At 46.8% G+C, this 19,373-nt stretch overlaps 1 protein-coding gene across 1 annotated transcript; it reads left to right on the top strand.

Moving 5' to 3' along the window:
- The first annotated feature begins 9,169 nt into the window (after positions 1-9,169).
- LOC140900214 (chymotrypsin-like elastase family member 2A) lies at positions 9,170-18,910 on the top strand. The gene is made up of 8 exons (XM_073317071.1): positions 9,170-9,212; positions 9,506-9,594; positions 11,431-11,528; positions 13,577-13,705; positions 16,632-16,768; positions 17,497-17,642; positions 18,022-18,174; positions 18,893-18,910. The coding sequence occupies exons 1-8, from the start codon at positions 9,170-9,172 to the stop codon at positions 18,908-18,910; spliced, it is 813 nt and encodes a 270-aa protein (XP_073173172.1).
- Positions 18,911-19,373: the final 463 nt, after the last annotated feature.

Genomic DNA, 19,373 nt, shown 5'->3' with positions numbered 1-19,373 from the left:
CCCCACACTCCCTTCTAACGCCACATTCCTGTACTAGGCTCCAGCTGCCAACTCTCCCTTTGCCTCACACCTGAGCATGGGGGAATGATAAGAACTATAAATCCCAAGAACCTGGCAATGCTCTTGATGGGAACCCAAAATACGCAATGCAGAGCTCCCAGCACTTCCCCTTTCAGTGATTTGATGCCTTTACTCATTGTGTTATGGCCGACCGTTGGATGTGTTCCTGGAGCGGCCACTGGCTGAATTGCATGCCATAGAACAAGGAACCACCTGAAAGCCACTTTGAAATGTCAGTTAGGCTTTTTGAGAGTGATGATAATTTCTGATGATACAGTTTAACCTTTTTAAGGGGAATGGAGCCCATGATGCTTATCTCTTCCCAGCAGCCCATAAATCTCATAGCAACAGGAGTTCCATGTGCACCTGCAGAGGAGAAACACAAGCCAGTGTTCATTTTTCTACCACTATAAAATTTAACCGATTTGGAAAGAGTTAGTAAAAGGCCATAAATTCACCCTCTCTGCCTTGAGCTTTCAGAGCCAGGAACTACCCATTAGAAACAGCCTGGAAGGACTGAGGGCCACCTACATCCCCATTGCCTGTAGTCAAATGATCCTAACAAAGAAGCTCTGATGCTCCAGAAAGGAGCAAAACCGAAGCCAGACAATTGGTCAATTCAGTCCTGCACACGTGAGCAAGAATCAGGATGAGCTATGGCCTGGGAAAAGTTCCGACTCAAAGCCAGATGGATGAAAGGTGCCATATTTGTAAGCAGGGTCTGAATGAATGCTCCCTTTGCAGCTAGCTTGGAGGGGGAGAGACTTTGGTTGTGTTTATGTAAATACAGTTTGCTCCTGCTCTGCTTAGATATTCAGCAGACAGAGTGGTGTCAAAGTGATCAACTTTGGCTGGTGTTGGGTTACAAATCACCTTAATACTGAATGCAGGGGTAGTGAAATATGATTACCAATGTTGTAATAATTGTAAGAATACAGGGAAGCGGGACTGTGCTTAACCTGTCCTAAATGAGGGAGTCACACTAAGTTGAAAAAACCTCGCTAAGCCAGGAGCATGAATGCCAGAGTCCTGAGAAAGTAAGAGGGGTGGAGACAGATATCTAAGTCAGAAGACTGCAAACCGTTTCGAAGGGCTCTCCCCAAACTGGTTTAGTCTGTTTCTCCCCACTGTTCAAAGACTAGAGCTAAATAAGAACCTCTTTGTTATTTTAAATACTCAATCAGAGCTTAAAATCAGTTGTGATGGGGTCAATGACCGAGATCCCCTTGGGCCTGTCACCTGATGTGCTGAAATTACATCTGAGCCCATTTTCCCTGCCAGCTCATTTTCCCTGCCAGGGTTCCAGAACCCTGCCTTGTTGAGCCAGACACGCTAGCCTGCTGCAATACAGACTCCCACACAGACCCCCAAAGCTGCAGACTTTAACCAAAAACAGCTCAGCAGGTTACCTCTCCAACACCCAGTTCCCAATGGGATCCAAACCTCAAATAAATCCGTTTTACTCTGTGTAAAGCTTATACAGGGTAAACTGAAAAATTGTCCACCTTCTATAACGCTCATAGAGAGATGTGCACAGTTGTTTGCTCCCCCAGGTATCAATCATTTACTCTGGGTTCATTAGTAAACAAAAGTGATGTTATTAAGTATACAACATAGGATTTAAGTGGTTCCAAGCAATAACAGACAGAACAAAGTAAGTCACCAAGCAAAATAAAGCAAAAATATGCAAGTCTAAGCCTAATACATTAAGAAACTGATGACTGGTAATCTCTCACCCGCAGAGATGTTCCAATAAGCTTCTTTCACAGACTAGACTCCTTCCTAGTCTGGGCCCGATCCTTTCCCCGGTACAGTCCTTGTTAATTCCAGCAGACATTTCAGGTGGTAAGCAGGGGCTCTCTCATGACTGGCAGCCTCTTTGTCCTGCTCCACCCTCTTTTATAGCTTTGGCACAAGGAGGGAATCTTTTGTCTCTCTGGGTCCCCACCCCCTCCTTCTAAATGGAAAAATTTAAAATGGATTCCAGCATCATGTGGAATCATGTGCCTCCATTCTTCCTGGGCTGGCCCACATGTAGAGAGGCTGGTTTGCAACAGAGCTGTGACATTACTGACATAAACTGTGACCATACAGATCTATAGACCATATAGAACCAAGGTCCAATAGTTGCACCAAATCTTGTACAAAGAAGGTCAAGTAAGATGTGTATGGAAAGGTTGTAATTTGCTGGTCATGATTATACTGTCTGTATGTGTGTATCATTTTTGTATTTGAAGTTATGAATATTGGCTCTGTATTTGTAGCTCAATGTGTTTGAGTCTAAGTAGCCACAGTGAAGCATTTGGTCAACTTCTTGAGAAAGGCCTATTCTGAGTAAGTACCCAACCAAGAAACACTTAACTGACAATGGACTTTGGGAGACGTCAATCCACATCTGAGCTTTCCTGGGAACATTCAAACTAACGTGTAAACAATGGTGTCAGCCTGCAAAAAGCTGAATCATTCATGGACATGTGTCTTGTCCAGGTGGCTACAAAGTCCATCTTGTTGCTGTGATTTTGCACAGAAGAACAAAGGGGTTTCCGCCCACAAGAGAGAGAATATGAAAGGCCCTGGAAGCCTCTCCATTTTGTCTTCAGCTAGCTCAAGAGATGGTCTCTCCACCCCAAAGAGATGCCTTAAAGAAACTGGACCAAAGGACAGCAACTATGGGGGTTTGCATGATAAACTACAACATTGGTCTGAAAAGGATTGGGCCCAGACTAGGAAGGAGTCCAGTTTGAGAAAGAAGCATATTGGAACATCTCTGAGGGTGAGATTTACCTGTATTCAGTTTCCTACTGTATTAGACTTAGACTTGCATGTTTTGTTTTATTTTGCTTGGTAACTTACTTTGTTCTGTCTGTTATTACTTGGAACCACTTAAATCCTACTTTGTATATTTAATAAAATCCCTTTTGCTTATTAATTAACCCAGAGTAAGTAATTAATCCCTGGGGGAGCAAACAGCTGTGCACATCTCTCTATCAGTGTTATAGAGGGCAAACAATGTATGAGTTTACCCTGTATAAGCTTTATACAGAGTAAAATTGATTTATTTGAGGTTTGGATCCCATTGGGAGCTGGGTGTGTGGGTGCTGGAGACAGGAGCACTTGCTAAGATATTTTCAGCTTTGGGGGAGTGGCCCAGATGCTGGGTCTGTGTTTGCAGCATGTCTGGCTCAACAAGGCAGGTTCTGGAGGCCCAAACTGGCAGGAGAAAACGAGCTCAGAGGCAGTCTCAGCACATCAGGTGACAGTCCCAAGGGGGGGGTCTCTGTGACCGAACCCGCCACAAGAGCCATTCACAGGTCATTGATTTTGAAGCACCCTTAATGGCTTCCACTTAGTATGTTTACATCAGTAACACAAGTTTGTATCTTATTCTCCTAACTCCAGCCCTAGAACTAGTCCATGCAAACAAACAGGAGGAGCACACGCAGTAGATGATAAGATTTGTAATGCTACTTTACAAGAGACCTTTTGCATGAAGCATATTCCAGTTACATCATATTCACATTCATAAGCATATTTCATAAAGCACATGGAGTGCAACGTCACAGTGGGACAGTGTGTCTGCCCAGAGCTGACAATGACTGAGAGCTGAAATCCCTTGTGGTAGGATCGTATTCTGCCCAGAGCTGAAAGTCACTAAGCGTCTGACTGGCAGAGGTTACAGAAGAGAGGTGGGGGTGGTGAGCAGTGGAGGGAGCATGGTGGCTTTTACCCCACACTCTTTCTGTGCTTGTAAGAGGGGAAGAAATGCCTCTTAGACTGAAATTTTCCCAGGTTACTGGGTGGGGGATCAAGCTGGTTCTGGTTATATTGTTGAAAAGGAACCCCCCTAGATATTGAATCTGGCCCTTCTTGCTGCCACTCCAAATGGCAGAAGGGTTATATTTTTATTTGTTTTCAATTATTAATAATAATAGTTCTTTATGTAAAGTGTGGAAAATTGGAGAATCTATGTAGAACATATGAATTCTGGATTATTTTATGAAATTGCTGTACCACTGAATGCCTCAGTGGGTGTGGGAATATATGCTCTCAGGCCTGGTAGCATGGCTCTCCCAGTCCAGGGACAATGGAGAGTCATTAACATGAATTGCTCCCATACATATTGGAGCACCTTAAGACAATGGGATGGCTGAAGTCTAGGGAAACCAGTTTGACCAAGTGTGTCTGCAGGGAAGGGGTTTGGAGTGAGAACAAAGAGGAGGTGAGGGTACAGCCCTTTACAAACACAGAGCCTGGGCCGGGCAGAGAGATAAAAGGAAGCTTGTGTCAAGAGAAAGGAACAACGAAGGTTACTTTCCTAGCTGAGAGGACCTTTTTATACTGTTCAACCAGCCATGGTCAAAGGAAGTTTGACAAACTCCATGAGTTGAAGGAGAAGCTATGACTTGCAGGAGGGAGATCCTGGACACCCTAAAGAACTCTGACCTAAGCCCAAAGAATGCTCCAGAGTGGTGAGGACAACTGAGAAGGGGAAAAAGGTGCAGATGTGTTTATTATTATGTCTGGATCTGTCTATCTTTTGTGCTGCCTGAAGTAAAGAGGAATTGGTTTAGGATTCCCCTTTTGCAAAGCCTGTGTAGTGTGTGCATCAACTGGGAAGTGTAAACCAGAGAGCTCACAAAGGTGGGAGACCTGGGCCAGGGAATGCTTGAGCAACTGGGGTGTCTTTGTGGAGCCAGCACTTATTCTGGGGGGGCCTAGGGCAGCTAGTCCCTGATGTCCCATTGCCATGATGGGGAAACAGACAAACAGCCTGTACTATGGGACCATGCCAGAGATGCCAAAAGAAAGAGACAGTGCTGGAGTCTACCCAGACCAAGGAAAGCCTAAACCTCACACGGCCCAATGTGGTGGGACCCATACGTAGCAGCCTGGTGAGTTTCCATCAGGAAGAGCTTTACCAGGACTGTGAAAAAGTTATTACATACAGTTTCTAGCTTTCCAATTCCTTTGGGGCTGAAGGAGAAGGTGGGGAGGGGAATTGTCTTTGGGTCTTTATATTTTTTGGGGTGGGGGCTATAATTATTGCTCCCAAGTGCCCACTGTTCTTCCCATCTCACCCCCTGAAAAAAGGCAACTTAGGCAAGGGTCTAATAATATTCCGATGCCCGTCCCTTCAATGCAGGCCCAACCCACGCCTTTGCCCCTTTGGCCACGTGCTCAAATGTCCGTATTCACGCATGTTCCCCCTTACCTAACCCTCAAACCCAGGCCCTGGTGGCTTTGCCCTGAGCCTGATCCTTCCATTGCAACACCAGAGGCTCCTGGAGGACCTTGTGGACTAGGGGTATGACAGGTTCGGTCACAGAGATCCCTTGGGACTGTCACCTGATGTGCTGAAATTACCTCTGAGCCCATTTTCCGTACCAGCTTGGGACTCTAGAACCCTACTTTGTTGAGCCAGACATGCTAGCCTGCTGCAACACAAATGCCCCAAAAGCTGCAGACTTAACTGAAAACAGCTGAGCAGGTTACCTGTCTCCAGCACCCAGACACCCAGTTCCCAATGTGTTCCAAACCCCAAACAAATCCATTTTACTCTGTATAAAGCTTATAGAGGGCAAATTCATAAATTGTCTCCCCTCTGTAACACTGATAGAGAGATATGCATGGTTGTTTACTGGCCCAGGTATTAATCACTTACTCTGGGGAAATTAATAAAAGTGATCACACCACACGATCCATTGTCTACAGCCAAACTCTACGATACAATCTCATTTGCTTCAACCCCTCAGACAGAGACAAACACCTACAAGATCTCTATCAAGCATTCTTACAACTACAATACCCACCTGCTGAAGTGAAGAAACAGATTGACAGAGCCAGAAGAGTACCCAGAAGTCACGTACTACAGTACAGGCCCAACAAAGAAAATAACAGAACGCCACTAGCCATCACCTTCAGCCCCCAACTAAAACCCCTCCAATGCATCATCAACATATCATCAAGGATCTACAGCCTATCCTGAAGGACGACCCATCACTGTCACAGATCTTGGGAGACAGGCCAGTCCTTGCCTACAGACAGCCCCCCAACCTGAAGCAAATACTCCCCAGTAACCACACACCACACCACACCACACCACAGAACCACTAACCCAGGAACCTATCCTTGCAACAAAGCCCATTGCCAACTGTGTCCACATATCTATTCAGGGGACACCATCAAAAGGCCTAATCACATCAGCCACACTATCAGAGGCTTGTACACCTGCACATCTACCAATGTGATATATGCCAGCATGTGCCAGCAATGCCCCCCTGCCATGTACATTGGGCAAACTGGACAGTCTCTACGTAAAAGAATAAATGGACACAAATCAGATGTCAAGAATTATAACATTCAAAAACCAGTCGGAGAACACTTCAATCTCTCTGGTCACTCGATTACAGACCTAAAAGTTGCAATTCTTCAACAAAAAAACTTCAAAAACAGACTCCAACAAGAGACTGCTGAATTAGAATTCATTTGCAAACTGTAACTTATGTAACCCTTCTGCCCATCAGAGTTGGCAGCAACAAGGGCCAGGTTCAATATCTAGGGGATCCATTCCAATAACACAATGCAAACCGGCTTGAGCCCCCACCCAGTGACCTGGGACAAATATATACCACCCCCGCTGGGCGCCTCCAAGAGCCAATACTTCCCCTCTCGCAAGCACCTAGTCTGAGTGTAGCAAAAAGTCTTTTAATAACAGAGAGAAACAGTGTGGCATTATGTTGGGGAAACACCACCAACAGGATTCATAACACAACCCATGAGCAAAAAACCCACCCCAAGCAAATTGGGGCATGCCCTTTCCCTTTGGTTCTTGAGTCCAGCAACCCCAAATCACCCAAAGTCCCAAACGTCCAATGACCAAAAGTCTCTGTCCCTGGTCAGGGCAGCCCCAGATTTCAAAAGTTTATCTGGAGAGCTTTACCTCCCAACCTGGGTGGAGATGGGGGCGGGGGTAAAAGGCACCCTACATGATCTGAAGCTGACCGCCCCACAGCTCCATAGGCCTCCGCTCCGCTCCACCAGCCGCCCCACGAACTCCTTCGCTCAGCTCCGCTCAGCAGCCCACCAGCAGCTCCCGCTGTCCCATGAACTGCTCCGTGTCCCACCAGCAGCTCCCGCCATCCTATGAACTGCTCCACCAGCCTGTCCACCAGGCACTCCAGCCGTCCAGCAAACTTCTCCACTATATATCTTCAGGCTCCCCCACTACTTAACACAACGCTCAGTGATTTCAGCTCTTAGTCAGTTCAGCTCTTTGGTGAATTCAGCTTGTAGTAGGGGAGCCTCAGTGCTGGTGCACCATTAGCCCAAAGTGAGCTCAGCAGCCTGTAATTAGACTCCTAAGGGAATCAAAATTAGCTCTGATATTTCACAGTGAATAGAGGAGAAAGTGCAATTAGCAGGTAAGGGGCCCATGCCACCAAGCATTAATACTTGGCCCCAGCCTCTCTCAATTCACAGAGTTTTGGAACCCATGACCCTTGTTTAGCGAGTGCTACTTAGTTGATGGTGAGTCCCTCCATCATAGCAAAAGGCCAAGAACAGTTCCAAGCACAGTTCCCATAATCAGGGTAATAACAATTTATTCTTCCTGCCCCAATAACAGAGACACTGGGGATCCCACAGCAGCCAAAGTGACCATTTGGGCAGCTATGGCCTCATTCTAGGCGGGGTGGGTGTGCCTATGCAAATGAGCTCGGCCCCTGAAGTTCTTTTCCACAACTTGCCACACCTCACCACCAGATGTCAGGGTGGAGCTCATCCTGACACTGCTTACACTTAGGCTTGAATAAAGACTAGGAGTGGATGGGTCATTACACAAAGTAAAACTATTTCCCCATGTTTATTCCCCTCCTCCCCCAACCCCTCACTGTTCCTCAGATGTTCTTGTCAACTGCTGGAAATGGCCCACCTTGATTATCACTACAAAAGGTTCCCCCTCCTCCCCCCGCTCTCCTGCTGGTAATAGCTCACCTTATGTGATCACTCTCGTTACAGTGTGTATGGTAACACCCATTGTTTCCTGTTATCTATGTATATAAATCTCCCCACTGTATTTTTCACTGAATGCATCCGATGAAGTGAGCTGTAGCTCACAAAAGCTTATGCTCAAATAAACTTGTAAGTCTCTAAGGTGCCACAAGTACTCCTTTTCTTTTTGCGAATACAGACTAACACGGCTGCTACTCTGAAACCTCTCACAGACTAGATTCCTTCCTAGTCTGGGCACAATCCTTTCCCCGGTACAGTCTTTGTTAGATCCAGCAGACATCTCATGTGGTAAGCAGGGGTTTTCTCATGACTGGCTGCCTCTTTTGTCCTGCTCCACCCCGTTTTATATCTTTGGCACAAGGCGGGACTCTTTTGTCTCTCTGGGTCTCCACCCCTCCTTCTAAATGGAAAAGTACCAGATTTAAGATGGATTTCATTGTCAGGCGACATGGTCACATGTCACTGTAAGACCCCCAAGCACCATTCCCCATGGACTGGCCCACACGTACACACGAAGGCTTTCAAGTAACTAATGCCATTTACAACTGATTGTTTCTGGAACACCCTTAATGGCCTCCACTTAATATGTTTACATCAGTGATTAAAGTTTATATCTTATTTTCCTAATTCCAGATATAGAAATAATACATGCAAACCAATAGGATGAACACACTTCCAATTATGTCATATTCATAAGCATATTTCCATAGAGCATATGGAGTGCCACATCATAAGGGTTCCCCATGAATTGCTGGAGGGAGATTTACCGCCTCCCCCCCCCCCCCCGAATTCAGGTAATTTTCCCTTCTATCCACATATTTGTGACCAGGACTCGAGGTAGCGGGAGAGCGAACAGCTGCAACAAACAAAATCCAGCTCACGCAGCACTCCCCAGACAAGGCAGAGCTGAAGCCAGCATCTCAAGGTCCATCTTTTTTTAGCATGTGCACACAGGAAAATGTCCCACAGGTGCGAAATCTTCCCACTGGCAACTGAGCCACACGCCCCCTGCTCCAGGCCCTATCTGCCAGAGATAAGCGCTACGGACATATAAGGGGGCTCAGAAGAGGCACTGCTCCTGACACAGCTACAGGGCACCATGATCCGTATCCTGTTCGCTACCCTGACGCTGGCCACTGGGGGTATGTATCCCGCCTAGACGTAGGATTTCATCTGTTTTACCAATTGCAGATTTCGAGCTTGATCCTGTGGTCCTGACGCTGACCAGCAGCCTGGAGGTGCTGAGATATCAGAGTAATGGGTGCAGTGTAAGGGTCAGAATAGACTATGGCTTAGAAACGTCTGTGGTGATAGAAAGGGCGCCAAATCGGTCCCCTAAGTTCAAACATGTGTTACACAAAGATCAGGTCGGTTTTGGTTGGTGGCTTGATCTGTTCTGATTTCTAAAGCGGACCCCATCTTGTGTCTCTTGCAGCCCTCAGTTGTGGGAATCCCGCCTACCCACCTCTCTTGAACAGAGTGGTTGGAGGAGACGATGCAAGACCATTCAGCTGGCCCTGGCAGGTTAGTGATTCCCGGGTTTCCTTAGCCCACTCCAGGATAACTTGAGCCACCTTGCCTTCCCATTACGTTGGGCCTTGATTTGCTCAGCCTGCACGCGCGTTGATGGCATTTCCCTGTCTGATATGCGATAACTTTTGAACATGGTATCCGATCAATTCCAAACTTCCAGGGAACGTTCTAGGCATCAGTGGTCAGAGCCCTACTGAGTTTAGTGAAAATTGGAAAACGAGAAGGCAGAAAAGTGGAGGACACCTGGAGCCCCCGGCATCTGGTTAGCAGACCCAGCAGTTACAGCTGGGTCTATAATAATAGACATAGATCAGGGAAGTGGTTGATGGCAGCCATTGACCCCTTCCAGTGTAACAACACGCCCCAGATCTCAGCCCTGCCCAGCATCCCAATGGAGCAGAAGGTTTTGATCCCCTGAAGGACTTTGCTCCCACATGGAAAGAAAAGAAATAATTAAAGAAATTATACAAGCGGGATTATTTACATATGTCCCTGACGTGAGGGGGACGGGAGGGCAGCACACAAGGAGCTTAGGGGGTAGAATGGGGAATGCAACTTAAGGACCCCTGGTGGGTGTGTGAGCTGAGCCTACAGAAGCAACAAAGTGAGAGACCGTGTAGGTGTATCCTGGCTGTATTCTAAATGGGACACACTACAAGGCCAACTGGCCTTGTGCTTAAGGTGCAAGAAGAGGTGTGAGAACTGAGTTCTATCCCCAGCTCTGCCACAGACTCACTGCCTGCCCTAAAGCAAGTCACTTAGCACCCAATCCAGCTCCCATTGAAATCAGTGAGGAGGAGGAACTCTCCCTGGCTTCAGTGGGTGTGGGAACGGGCTCTCTTTGCGCCCAGAGCCATGTGATGAGCCCTTTGATAAGCTTGTCAATAAATAGCAAACAAGGAGCATGCTGGGAAATGATCCTGACATGCAATTTTGGGACACGGCACCTCCATTTCTGATCCTACTCCCAAGGGCGCATGTCGGGATTCATTTGCTAATGCTGGAGCTCCTCGTACGGAGTGTGCTAAAGACAAGTTACCAATTAATGACTACTATTAATCACAACATCCCAGATGGTTGTGCAGCGTTACTGTGCTCTTTTCAAGAACTAACTGGGGAGCGAAGCGATTCCCATCTGCAGCTGACAGGTCAGCTAAGTGTCAAAGCCTGCTCGGATCCATCAGGATGAAAGCTCTGGAGGAATAAGAGATCGATGTCATTATATTTTGCTAGGTCTGCAGAGCCATGCTCGGCAAGTAACCGGTGTCTCAAAATAGGGACTATTTAACTCCTAGAATACATTTTAAAATTGCACTTATTTAGCTCTTCACCTGTTGAAAGGTTAATAAATGACACCCCTGTACTGTTGATACAATCCCCATGGCATATTTGGGCAACTGTGGCAGAGAAGCTGAGCAACCTACCCATGGTCACACAATGAGTCAAAGGCAGAACAAAAGCGACAACTCAGGAGTTCACAGATCCCTATTTCCCTAGATTCCATTTCCATGATCAGGCCACAGGCCCACTAAACCCAGTGAAATATTTAAAAAACAAACCCCCCAAACCACCAACAGGGCCCTATTTCTACATAGAGTGACAAAGAGGTCTTTCATGAACCCATTTCTTCTGTAGCAAATACAACCCTCTGTTTGGCCCATGCTTAGTAAATAGCTTTGGGAAAGCAACGGTGAAATGAAACTTTGGAAAAAAACCTTTTCACAAGAGAGTGATCTGGACATGGAGCACTTGGGTGCTCAGCTTTTCACCTTCGCAACAGAAGGAGAAGTCGATCAGAGAGTAGCATTCTTACCATATCATTCCTAGGTCTCCCTGCAATACAGTTCCAGTGGTAACTGGTATCACACCTGTGGGGGAACCCTCATTGCACCCAACTGGGTCATGACAGCTGCTCACTGTATCAGGTATGTTAGCTGCCGAAGCCTGGACAATCATTTCTTTTAAGTCAACGTGCAGAAAGCTGTAAATGCTCTGAGGAAAAGAGAAAGCCGAAGCATATTAATCACAGGCTCTCCCCCTCTAAAAAGTTTATCACGTCTAGATCGTGTCTCTGGCTGTGGCCCCTACCTGATGATTCACTGGAAGGGGAAAACTTCCTTCCTCTTCCCCTGCTTGTGCCATGCCCTGCACTGTTGACTTTATTTTTGCATGTATAACAATACATATTAGGTATTAAATTGTCCAGCTCCTTTTAAAATCAGCCGTGTTCTCTTTACAAGCACATGTAGCAGTGAGTTCCATAGGTTAACTAGCGCACCCACTTCCATGAGGAAATCGTCCCTTTGGATTTAAAGTCACCTGCCATCAATTTCAGTGAGAGCTTCTTGTTCTCAGATTATGGGATGCTGTAAAAATGAGGGGCGTGATCAGCTTTGACTTCATCACCTTAAATGCCTCGGTCAAGGCCAGCTGCCTACCCAGCCCCGCAGTACAGGCCTGTTTCCCGTACACACATGCACTGCGGCTGGTTACTACCACTCCAGTCACGGAAAGCATCGTCAGAGCAGATATGAGCCCAGATATGGGCGGGCTGTGTGTGAGGTCAGATGGCCAGGGTGCACAATACTCTTCCACACACCTCTCTACCAGTGGAGATGCTTTCGTAATAGACATTATCACACTACCAGAGAGGCCTTTGGAATTGCTCAGATGTGCCAGGAAATGGCAGCCTCAAGCTCGAAGATCAGCTGGGGCCCACGTTTAGCGGGAATCTTGGCAGGAGGCAGAGGAGCATGTGGAGATGCAGCCTCTAGTGACTATAGGTTCCAGCATGCAATGCTCCGTCCTAAACCAACGGCTGTTAATGTAGATCAATGCATGCTGGCCCCTGCAGTTCTCCGAGGGTTCCCACTGGAGACCCCTAGGCTGCATTTGGCCGCCCTTCCCAAAGAAGCGTGTAACTGTGCAGGAAGCAGGGAGCTACACACCTAAGCATCAAGATAGTTAAGACCAAAGTAGATTGTGAAGAACTTCAAAAAGCTCTCACAAAACGAAGTGATTGGGCAACAAAATGGGAAATGAAATTTAATGTGGATAAATGTAAAGCAATGCACATTGGAAAAAATAACCCCAACTATACATAGAATATGATGGGGGCTAATTTAGCTACAACTAATCAGGAGAAAGATCTTGGAGTCATCGTGGATAGTTCTCTGAAGACTTCCCTGCAGTGTGCAGCAGTAGTCAAAAAAGCAAACGGGATGTTCGGAATCATTAAGAAGGGGATAGAGAATAAGATGAAGAATATTTTATTGCCCTTATATAAATCCATGGTACGCCCACATCTTGAATACTGCGTACAGATGTGGTCCCCTCAGCTCAAAAAAGATATACTGGCATTAGAAAAGATTCAGAAAAGGGCAACTAAAATGATTAGGGGTTTGGAACGGGTCCCATATGAGGTGAGATTAAAAAGGATAGGACTTTTCAATTTGGAAAAGAGGAGACTCAGGGGGGATATGATAGAGGTCTATAAAATCATGAATGGTGTGGAGAAAGTGAATAAGGAAAAATTATTTACTTGTTCCCATAATATAAGAACTAGGGGCCACCAAATGAAATTAATGGGCAGTAGGTTTAAAACAAATAAAAGGAAGTTTTTCTTCACTCAGCGCACAGTCAACCTGTGGAACTCCTTGCCTGAGGAGGTTGTGAAGGCTAGGACTATAACAGGGTTTAAAAGAGAACTGGATAAATTCATGGAGGTTAAGTCCATTAATGGCTATTAGCCAGGATGGGTAAGGAATGGTGTCCCTAGCCTCTGTTTGTCAGAGGGTGGAGATGGATGGCAGGAGAGAGATCATTTGATCATTACCTGTTAGGTTCACTCCCTCTGGGGCACCTGGCATTGGCCACTGTTGGTAGACAGGATACTGGGCTGGATGGACCTTTGGTCTGACCCAGTATGGCCATTCCTATGTTCTTATCTCTCCCTGTTTCTTTTCCTCCCCAGTTCTTCTTTGACCTATCGAGTGTTTCTTGGCAAATTCAACCTAAAGGCTACTGAACAAGGATCGATTGCAGCCAGTCCAGAAAAAATCATTGTCCATGAAGGCTGGAACCCAAACCGTGTTGCAAATGGGTAAGTTAATAGCAGCTATTTATAAAAAGTATTAGCGATAGGGCCCTAAACCAAGGCCTCTCGGTCTAAACACCCCTACACGGTGGGCAGCTCCAAATTTGGAGCCAGTTGTTACAGCAAGGCTCAGTCTGATGATTCCAAAATACTGGGTGACTGGATGTGGGGAGTGGTGAAACCTTTCCACAGTTCAAACCCTTGTCACATTATGGAGGATGGGCGTGCCTGGCTCAGCGAGCAGATGCCCATCACCCCCAAAGGGACAGATGCCAGTGCAGGAGTCACCTCCCCAGTAGTTAAGTGATGCCTTCAGCCTCCACTATCTCCGAAACTTTCAGACACATTCACCTGAGCTGCTGACCACTTGTGGCTATTAAAGAGTCCACAGCAGCTTTCGTAAGAGTACAGGTGAATTAACCCCCGTGTCCAAACCAAATTCCACCTATTGCAAGTGAATTCAGTTCAATGGCTGCATAGCACAGTTGTTTATTGCTTAACAGCTGCCTTGCTTGACCCAACAGTGTCTCCTGCATCTTAGCAGTGGGTGAAGAGACAGGTGTGTGGAGAGGTTCATTTCATACATATGTTTAATGTATGTAAAGTCCTTTGAAAGCTTCAGATGAAAGGTGCTACTAGAAGTGCAAAGTATTATTAGTAACTTGGATTGAGGCCACGTTGCTGAAGGACTCCTTGGTTCTGCTGAAGTCCTAGTGCATTAGCTCCATGAATCAGCTCCGTTTCCAACTTTCTACGCGTTTCATCCCCAAGTATGTGGCCAAGCCCAGCTCCCCAAGGCAGTAGTACAAGAACTAGGACGTCAGAATGGCCATACTGCCTCAGACCAATGGTCCATCTAGTCTAATATCTTGTCTTCTGATAGTGGCCAATGCCAGATGCCTCAGGGGGAATGAACACAACAGGGCAATCATCGAGTGACAGTCAGAGGCTTAGGGACACCCAGAGCACAGGGCTGCATCCCTGACCATCTTAGCTAATAGCCATAGATGGACCTGTCCTCCAGGAACTTATCTAGTTGTTTTTTGAACCCCATTATAGTTTTGACCTTCACAACATCCCCTGACTGTGTTGTATGAAGAAGTATTTCCTTATGTTTGTTTTAAACTTGCTGCCTATTATTGAGCCCTGGTTCTTGTGCCACATGAAGGAGTAAATAACACATTCTCCACACCAGTCATGATTTCACAGACCTCAGTAATATTCCCTCTTCGTCGCTTCTTTTCCAAGCTGAAAGGTCCCAGCCTTCTTAATCTCTCCTCATACAGAAGCTGTTCCATACCCCTAATGATTGTTATTGACCTTCTGTGCCTTTTCCAATTCTACTATATCTGTTTTGAGATGGGGTGACCAGAACTGCACGCAGTATTCAAGTGTGGGCGTAGCAGGCATCAATAGAATGGCATTGTGCTCTTATGATAACTGCCGAGGGTCAAGCCGCCTCCCTTAGAGGCCTGAACACCAAGCAGTTAAGAAACTTGCTACATTATGTCATCTGCCAAATGTAGGGCTGAACACCATTAAACAGAGCCAGACTATGTCCAACTGCAGCCGACACTTTTAGATTCCACTGGTTTATTACACCTCAGTCTAGCAGTTACAGGGCACAATACCATGATGTTTATTGAGGCTCGGGAAGGCTTGAAAAATTACTTAAATGCTGCCCTGTCTGGAGAGGAAAGGTACAGAACACTGCCCTGCTGTGAGGGAAGGGTTTTGGCAAACCCCGAGTGGTAAAAAGAAAAACAAATATCAGTTATGGAATCATTGATGCTCACGGACCACAGATGAGTCCTTGTACGTTTGGATGCTGACTCAGCAATAAACTGAAACACAAACCTCACAGGCCACACACAAGGAAAGTCCTGGTGCTCCAACAGGGCCAGGTGGCATTAAGGCATGTGTTTGAGATGGAGTATGTGCAGCACTGACTGGAAGAGAAAGAGTTATGTCTCTTGAATTCATAGAATCGTAGAATATCAGGGTTGGAAGGGACCTCAGGAGGTCATCTAGTCCAACCCCCTGCTCAAAGCAGGACCAAGCCCCAATTTTTCCCCCAGATCCCTAAATGGCCCCCTCAAGGATTGAACTCACAACCCTGGGTTTAACCGGCCAATGCTCAAACCACTGAGCTAACCCTCCCTTCAAAAACTGCTTGTGTAACACTGACAGACCCCAGTCGTCAGCGGGCAGGATCGAACCTGGGATGTCTGGAGCTAAATGCATGAGCCTCTACTGCATAAGCTAAAAGCCATATAGCCCTTTTTCTTTTATCCATTTGGGGGGTTCCAAGACAAAGACAAAGGTCTCACTCCCCCGGCCCCGACAGAACCCCAGCCTGACAAGGAAGCCTCTGGCTGAAAGGCCATTTCCTGGGAGTCTCTGAGTAGAAGGATGAGTCGGTAACAGCATGGGCACCTCCCTAGGGAGATGCCCACCTACCACAGGGAGCTGAACAGAAACGAGTGCTTGACAAGCCTTGACGAGCCTGAAGTTCCAGGAGGCTCTCCATATATTCTCCAGAAGCTCTCATAGTCACAGGCTGAGTTTACCCCAAAGCTTGACAGAGACAGGCCAAGCCTCTCAAACTGAGCCCTATGTGGAAAGAGGAGCTGGAGATGCTGGGACCTGGATTTCCACACGGCTTTTGGGCCACGAGGAAGGAAAATCAAGGTGCTCCACCAGGGCCTATGGGCACCGAGGCATGTGTTAGTGTCTGTTATGGGCAACACCAAGGGGTGGGACCCCTCTGCCAAGCCCTGAGGACGTTCCTTCCCTCCTCCTCCCGCTAAAGGCAGGGCCCCTCTTTCGAATAGGCGGAGCACTCTATAAATGCTACATATTAATGGGTCTGTGTTTTCTTCCACTCTCCCTCTGTGCACGCTCCCTCCTCAACCCCGGCTTCTGAACACAGCAACGACATCGCTTTGATCAAACTCTCCCAGAGCGTTGCTCTGAGCAATCAAATCCAGCCGGCCTGCCTCCCTCCGGCAAACAGTCTCCTGGCCTCTGGCGTCATCTGCTACGTAACTGGATGGGGAAGGCTGTACAGTAAGTGTTAATACAGTTCTCAGTGGTAACATCTCCTTTGGGATTGACTGGAATAAGGTTCTTTTTTCTGGTCCCCCTCAGCCCTCAATTCAAAGAGAGAGCTGACCAGGGTCTGGCGCCACTCCTGCACTAGAGAAGTTTCTGCATTTTCCTTGCAGAATGTTTAGCTTTTGTCAGGACCCCAGCTGAGGCCTCGAGGTGCAATTGTAACCCAAGTGAGAGTGGTTTGAAGGCTGCTGGGGCTGCTAGTGCTCATGGAAGAGTTGAAAAGCCACTTTAAAGAAGTGAATGTTAGAGTGGGACAGCCAGCCTGGCACAGGGAAGCCCCTGTGCAGAGAACGGGTACAATGCAGGCAACAGCCTCGTGCTTCAATCCTGACCAGGATGCATCACCTAGAGAGGTGAGAGCACAGAGCAGGGATCCTGGCCTATTCATTCCTTGACCTGTTCGCTGACGCTACCGCCAGTAGGGTGTTGATATGTGAATGTTAAAGTGCTCGGCCACCAGCTGATTTCCCATGTGATATAGGCAGAGAGCCATTGTTAAAATGGACGAGGATTATCCATCTAGTTCAGACACTTTTCTGAAGGAGGGATGTGCTAAGGACTGGATTCTGCAACCCCTCTGTGCTTGGAATCCCTGTTGACTCTTGTACCTGGATACGTTATTTTGCTGTTTCTTGACTGCCAGGAGCTAATGCTACTCCCTTGTTTCTGTTCCCTTCCAGCAAACGGTGCTTTGCCAGATAAACTGCAGCAAGGACCTTTGCCCGTGATTGTTTACGCCACCTGTTCCCTGCCTAGCTGGTGGGGTAGCACAGTGAAACACACCATGGTCTGTGCAGGCGGCGACGGAGTGATCTCCAGCTGCAACGTGAGTCCGGAGAACTTGGCATTTATGGGAATGGCGTTAGAAAGTTCTGCATTATGGGAAGGGACTCTGAAGATGAGGCAGGGTACTAGGACCTACCCATTCTAGTTGGGCTTTGAAACCCCTTCGTAGAGGTTGATAGCAATTAACGTGTTGAAGGACTATTTAATAAACACATTTCTATACCTTCACGTGCAAGAAGGATCCACACCAAACCCCTGGATCCAAACTCCCCCTACTTGTTGGGCCTCAACATGGCAGCTGGGAGCCTTCTCATAAGACAGAACCTATATTCATTTCATTCACACTCCTGCCTTTCTCCCATGTCCCATCTCTAATTATATGAGACCCGTTCAATGACTGTGCCTCTCCTTCTTTGCAGGGGGACTCTGGTGGCCCACTGAACTGCAGAGGTGCTGATGGCAAGTGGGAAGTTCATGGCATAGTCAGCTTTGGCTCCGCACTAGGCTGTAATTATTACCGCAAACCCTCCGTCTTCACTCGAGTCTCGGCTTTCAACAACTGGATCGCTACGGTAAGGGTCTAGTATCTGCTGCTGAGCAAGAACAAACTCTGCTGTGAACTTCTAAATGGTCATTCGGGGTAAAACAAAACAAAACACCTGCAAAACAGTTCAAGACTGAGGGTTTGTCCATATGGATACGCTGGCCAGCAGTTGCTTCCCATGCACACACACTTACCCCGGAATAGTTAGTGCACTTTAAATTCACCCCCTAACTTATTCCATAATAACTTCACCATGTAGACAATCCCACAACAAGAGAGAATGTTGTCTTGTTTCTAGAGAATTAGTTCCTGCAGCAAAGGTGAGGTGTCTTCCGGTTGAATGCAACTATCCAAATGATCTTCATTTCTAACCAAAGTTCAGATGTTTTGGAATAAATCTGTCATGTTGTATATTAAGGGTATATTTTATAGAGTTTTAATAAATGGTAATTGATGTCCAACAACTTAATTAGCTATCATCTATTACTCTGATGATCAGGAACACATATCGCTCATGGCTATAATGTTCTTATCAAATATTTATTAACTATAAATGAACACTTCACATAAAGGATGACACAGAAGCCAAATCACCTGTCTTAAATCCTTAGGAAGAGAGAGGGTTGTAGGACTGGTTTATGTATTTAAAGGGACAATTTGTAGCGTTTGGGTGGCCCTATTTACAGATTTCCTTAGTTTTCTGGTTTGATTTCCCCCTCACACATTGTGTTTTACACTTTCTGCAGGTTATGGCAAACAACTAACCTGAAGAGCCATGGACAACAGACTAACCCTGTGCTGGGGGTGGGGAGCAATTTTGCTGCTTGAAATAAAGTCGTACTCATGAAATTCCAATCTGAGGTACTGAAGGAATCTGTGTATAATAAATAACCAACGTTTGTTTGCAACGGACATGTAAAGCCTGTGCCTCGGGGAAAGGGAGGGTTTAGGATGAAGCATATGACACGGTGGTAGGGCGTTATGCAATGGAGTATTTTCTTCCATTAGATAAACCCCATCGTGACCGAAAGTGGAAGAAGAAGCAAGACACAAGAATGGGGGAACAGGACGGGGGGCAGGCGCTCACCCAGAGCCATCTCCTTCTACAGTGGTTGACATGAGAAATGTGTGTTGTCACCCTGGTGTCCCCACACTCCCTTCTAATGCCACATTCCCATACTAGTTTCCAGCTGCCAACTCTCCCTTTGCCTTTCACCTGAGCACGGG

Source organism: Lepidochelys kempii, chromosome 18 (assembly GCF_965140265.1).
Source record: "Lepidochelys kempii isolate rLepKem1 chromosome 18, rLepKem1.hap2, whole genome shotgun sequence".
Classification (NCBI taxonomy): Eukaryota; Metazoa; Chordata; order Testudines; family Cheloniidae; genus Lepidochelys; species Lepidochelys kempii.
The sequence above is the reverse complement of the archived record's forward strand: the minus strand, read 5'-3'. Positions and strand labels throughout refer to the sequence as shown.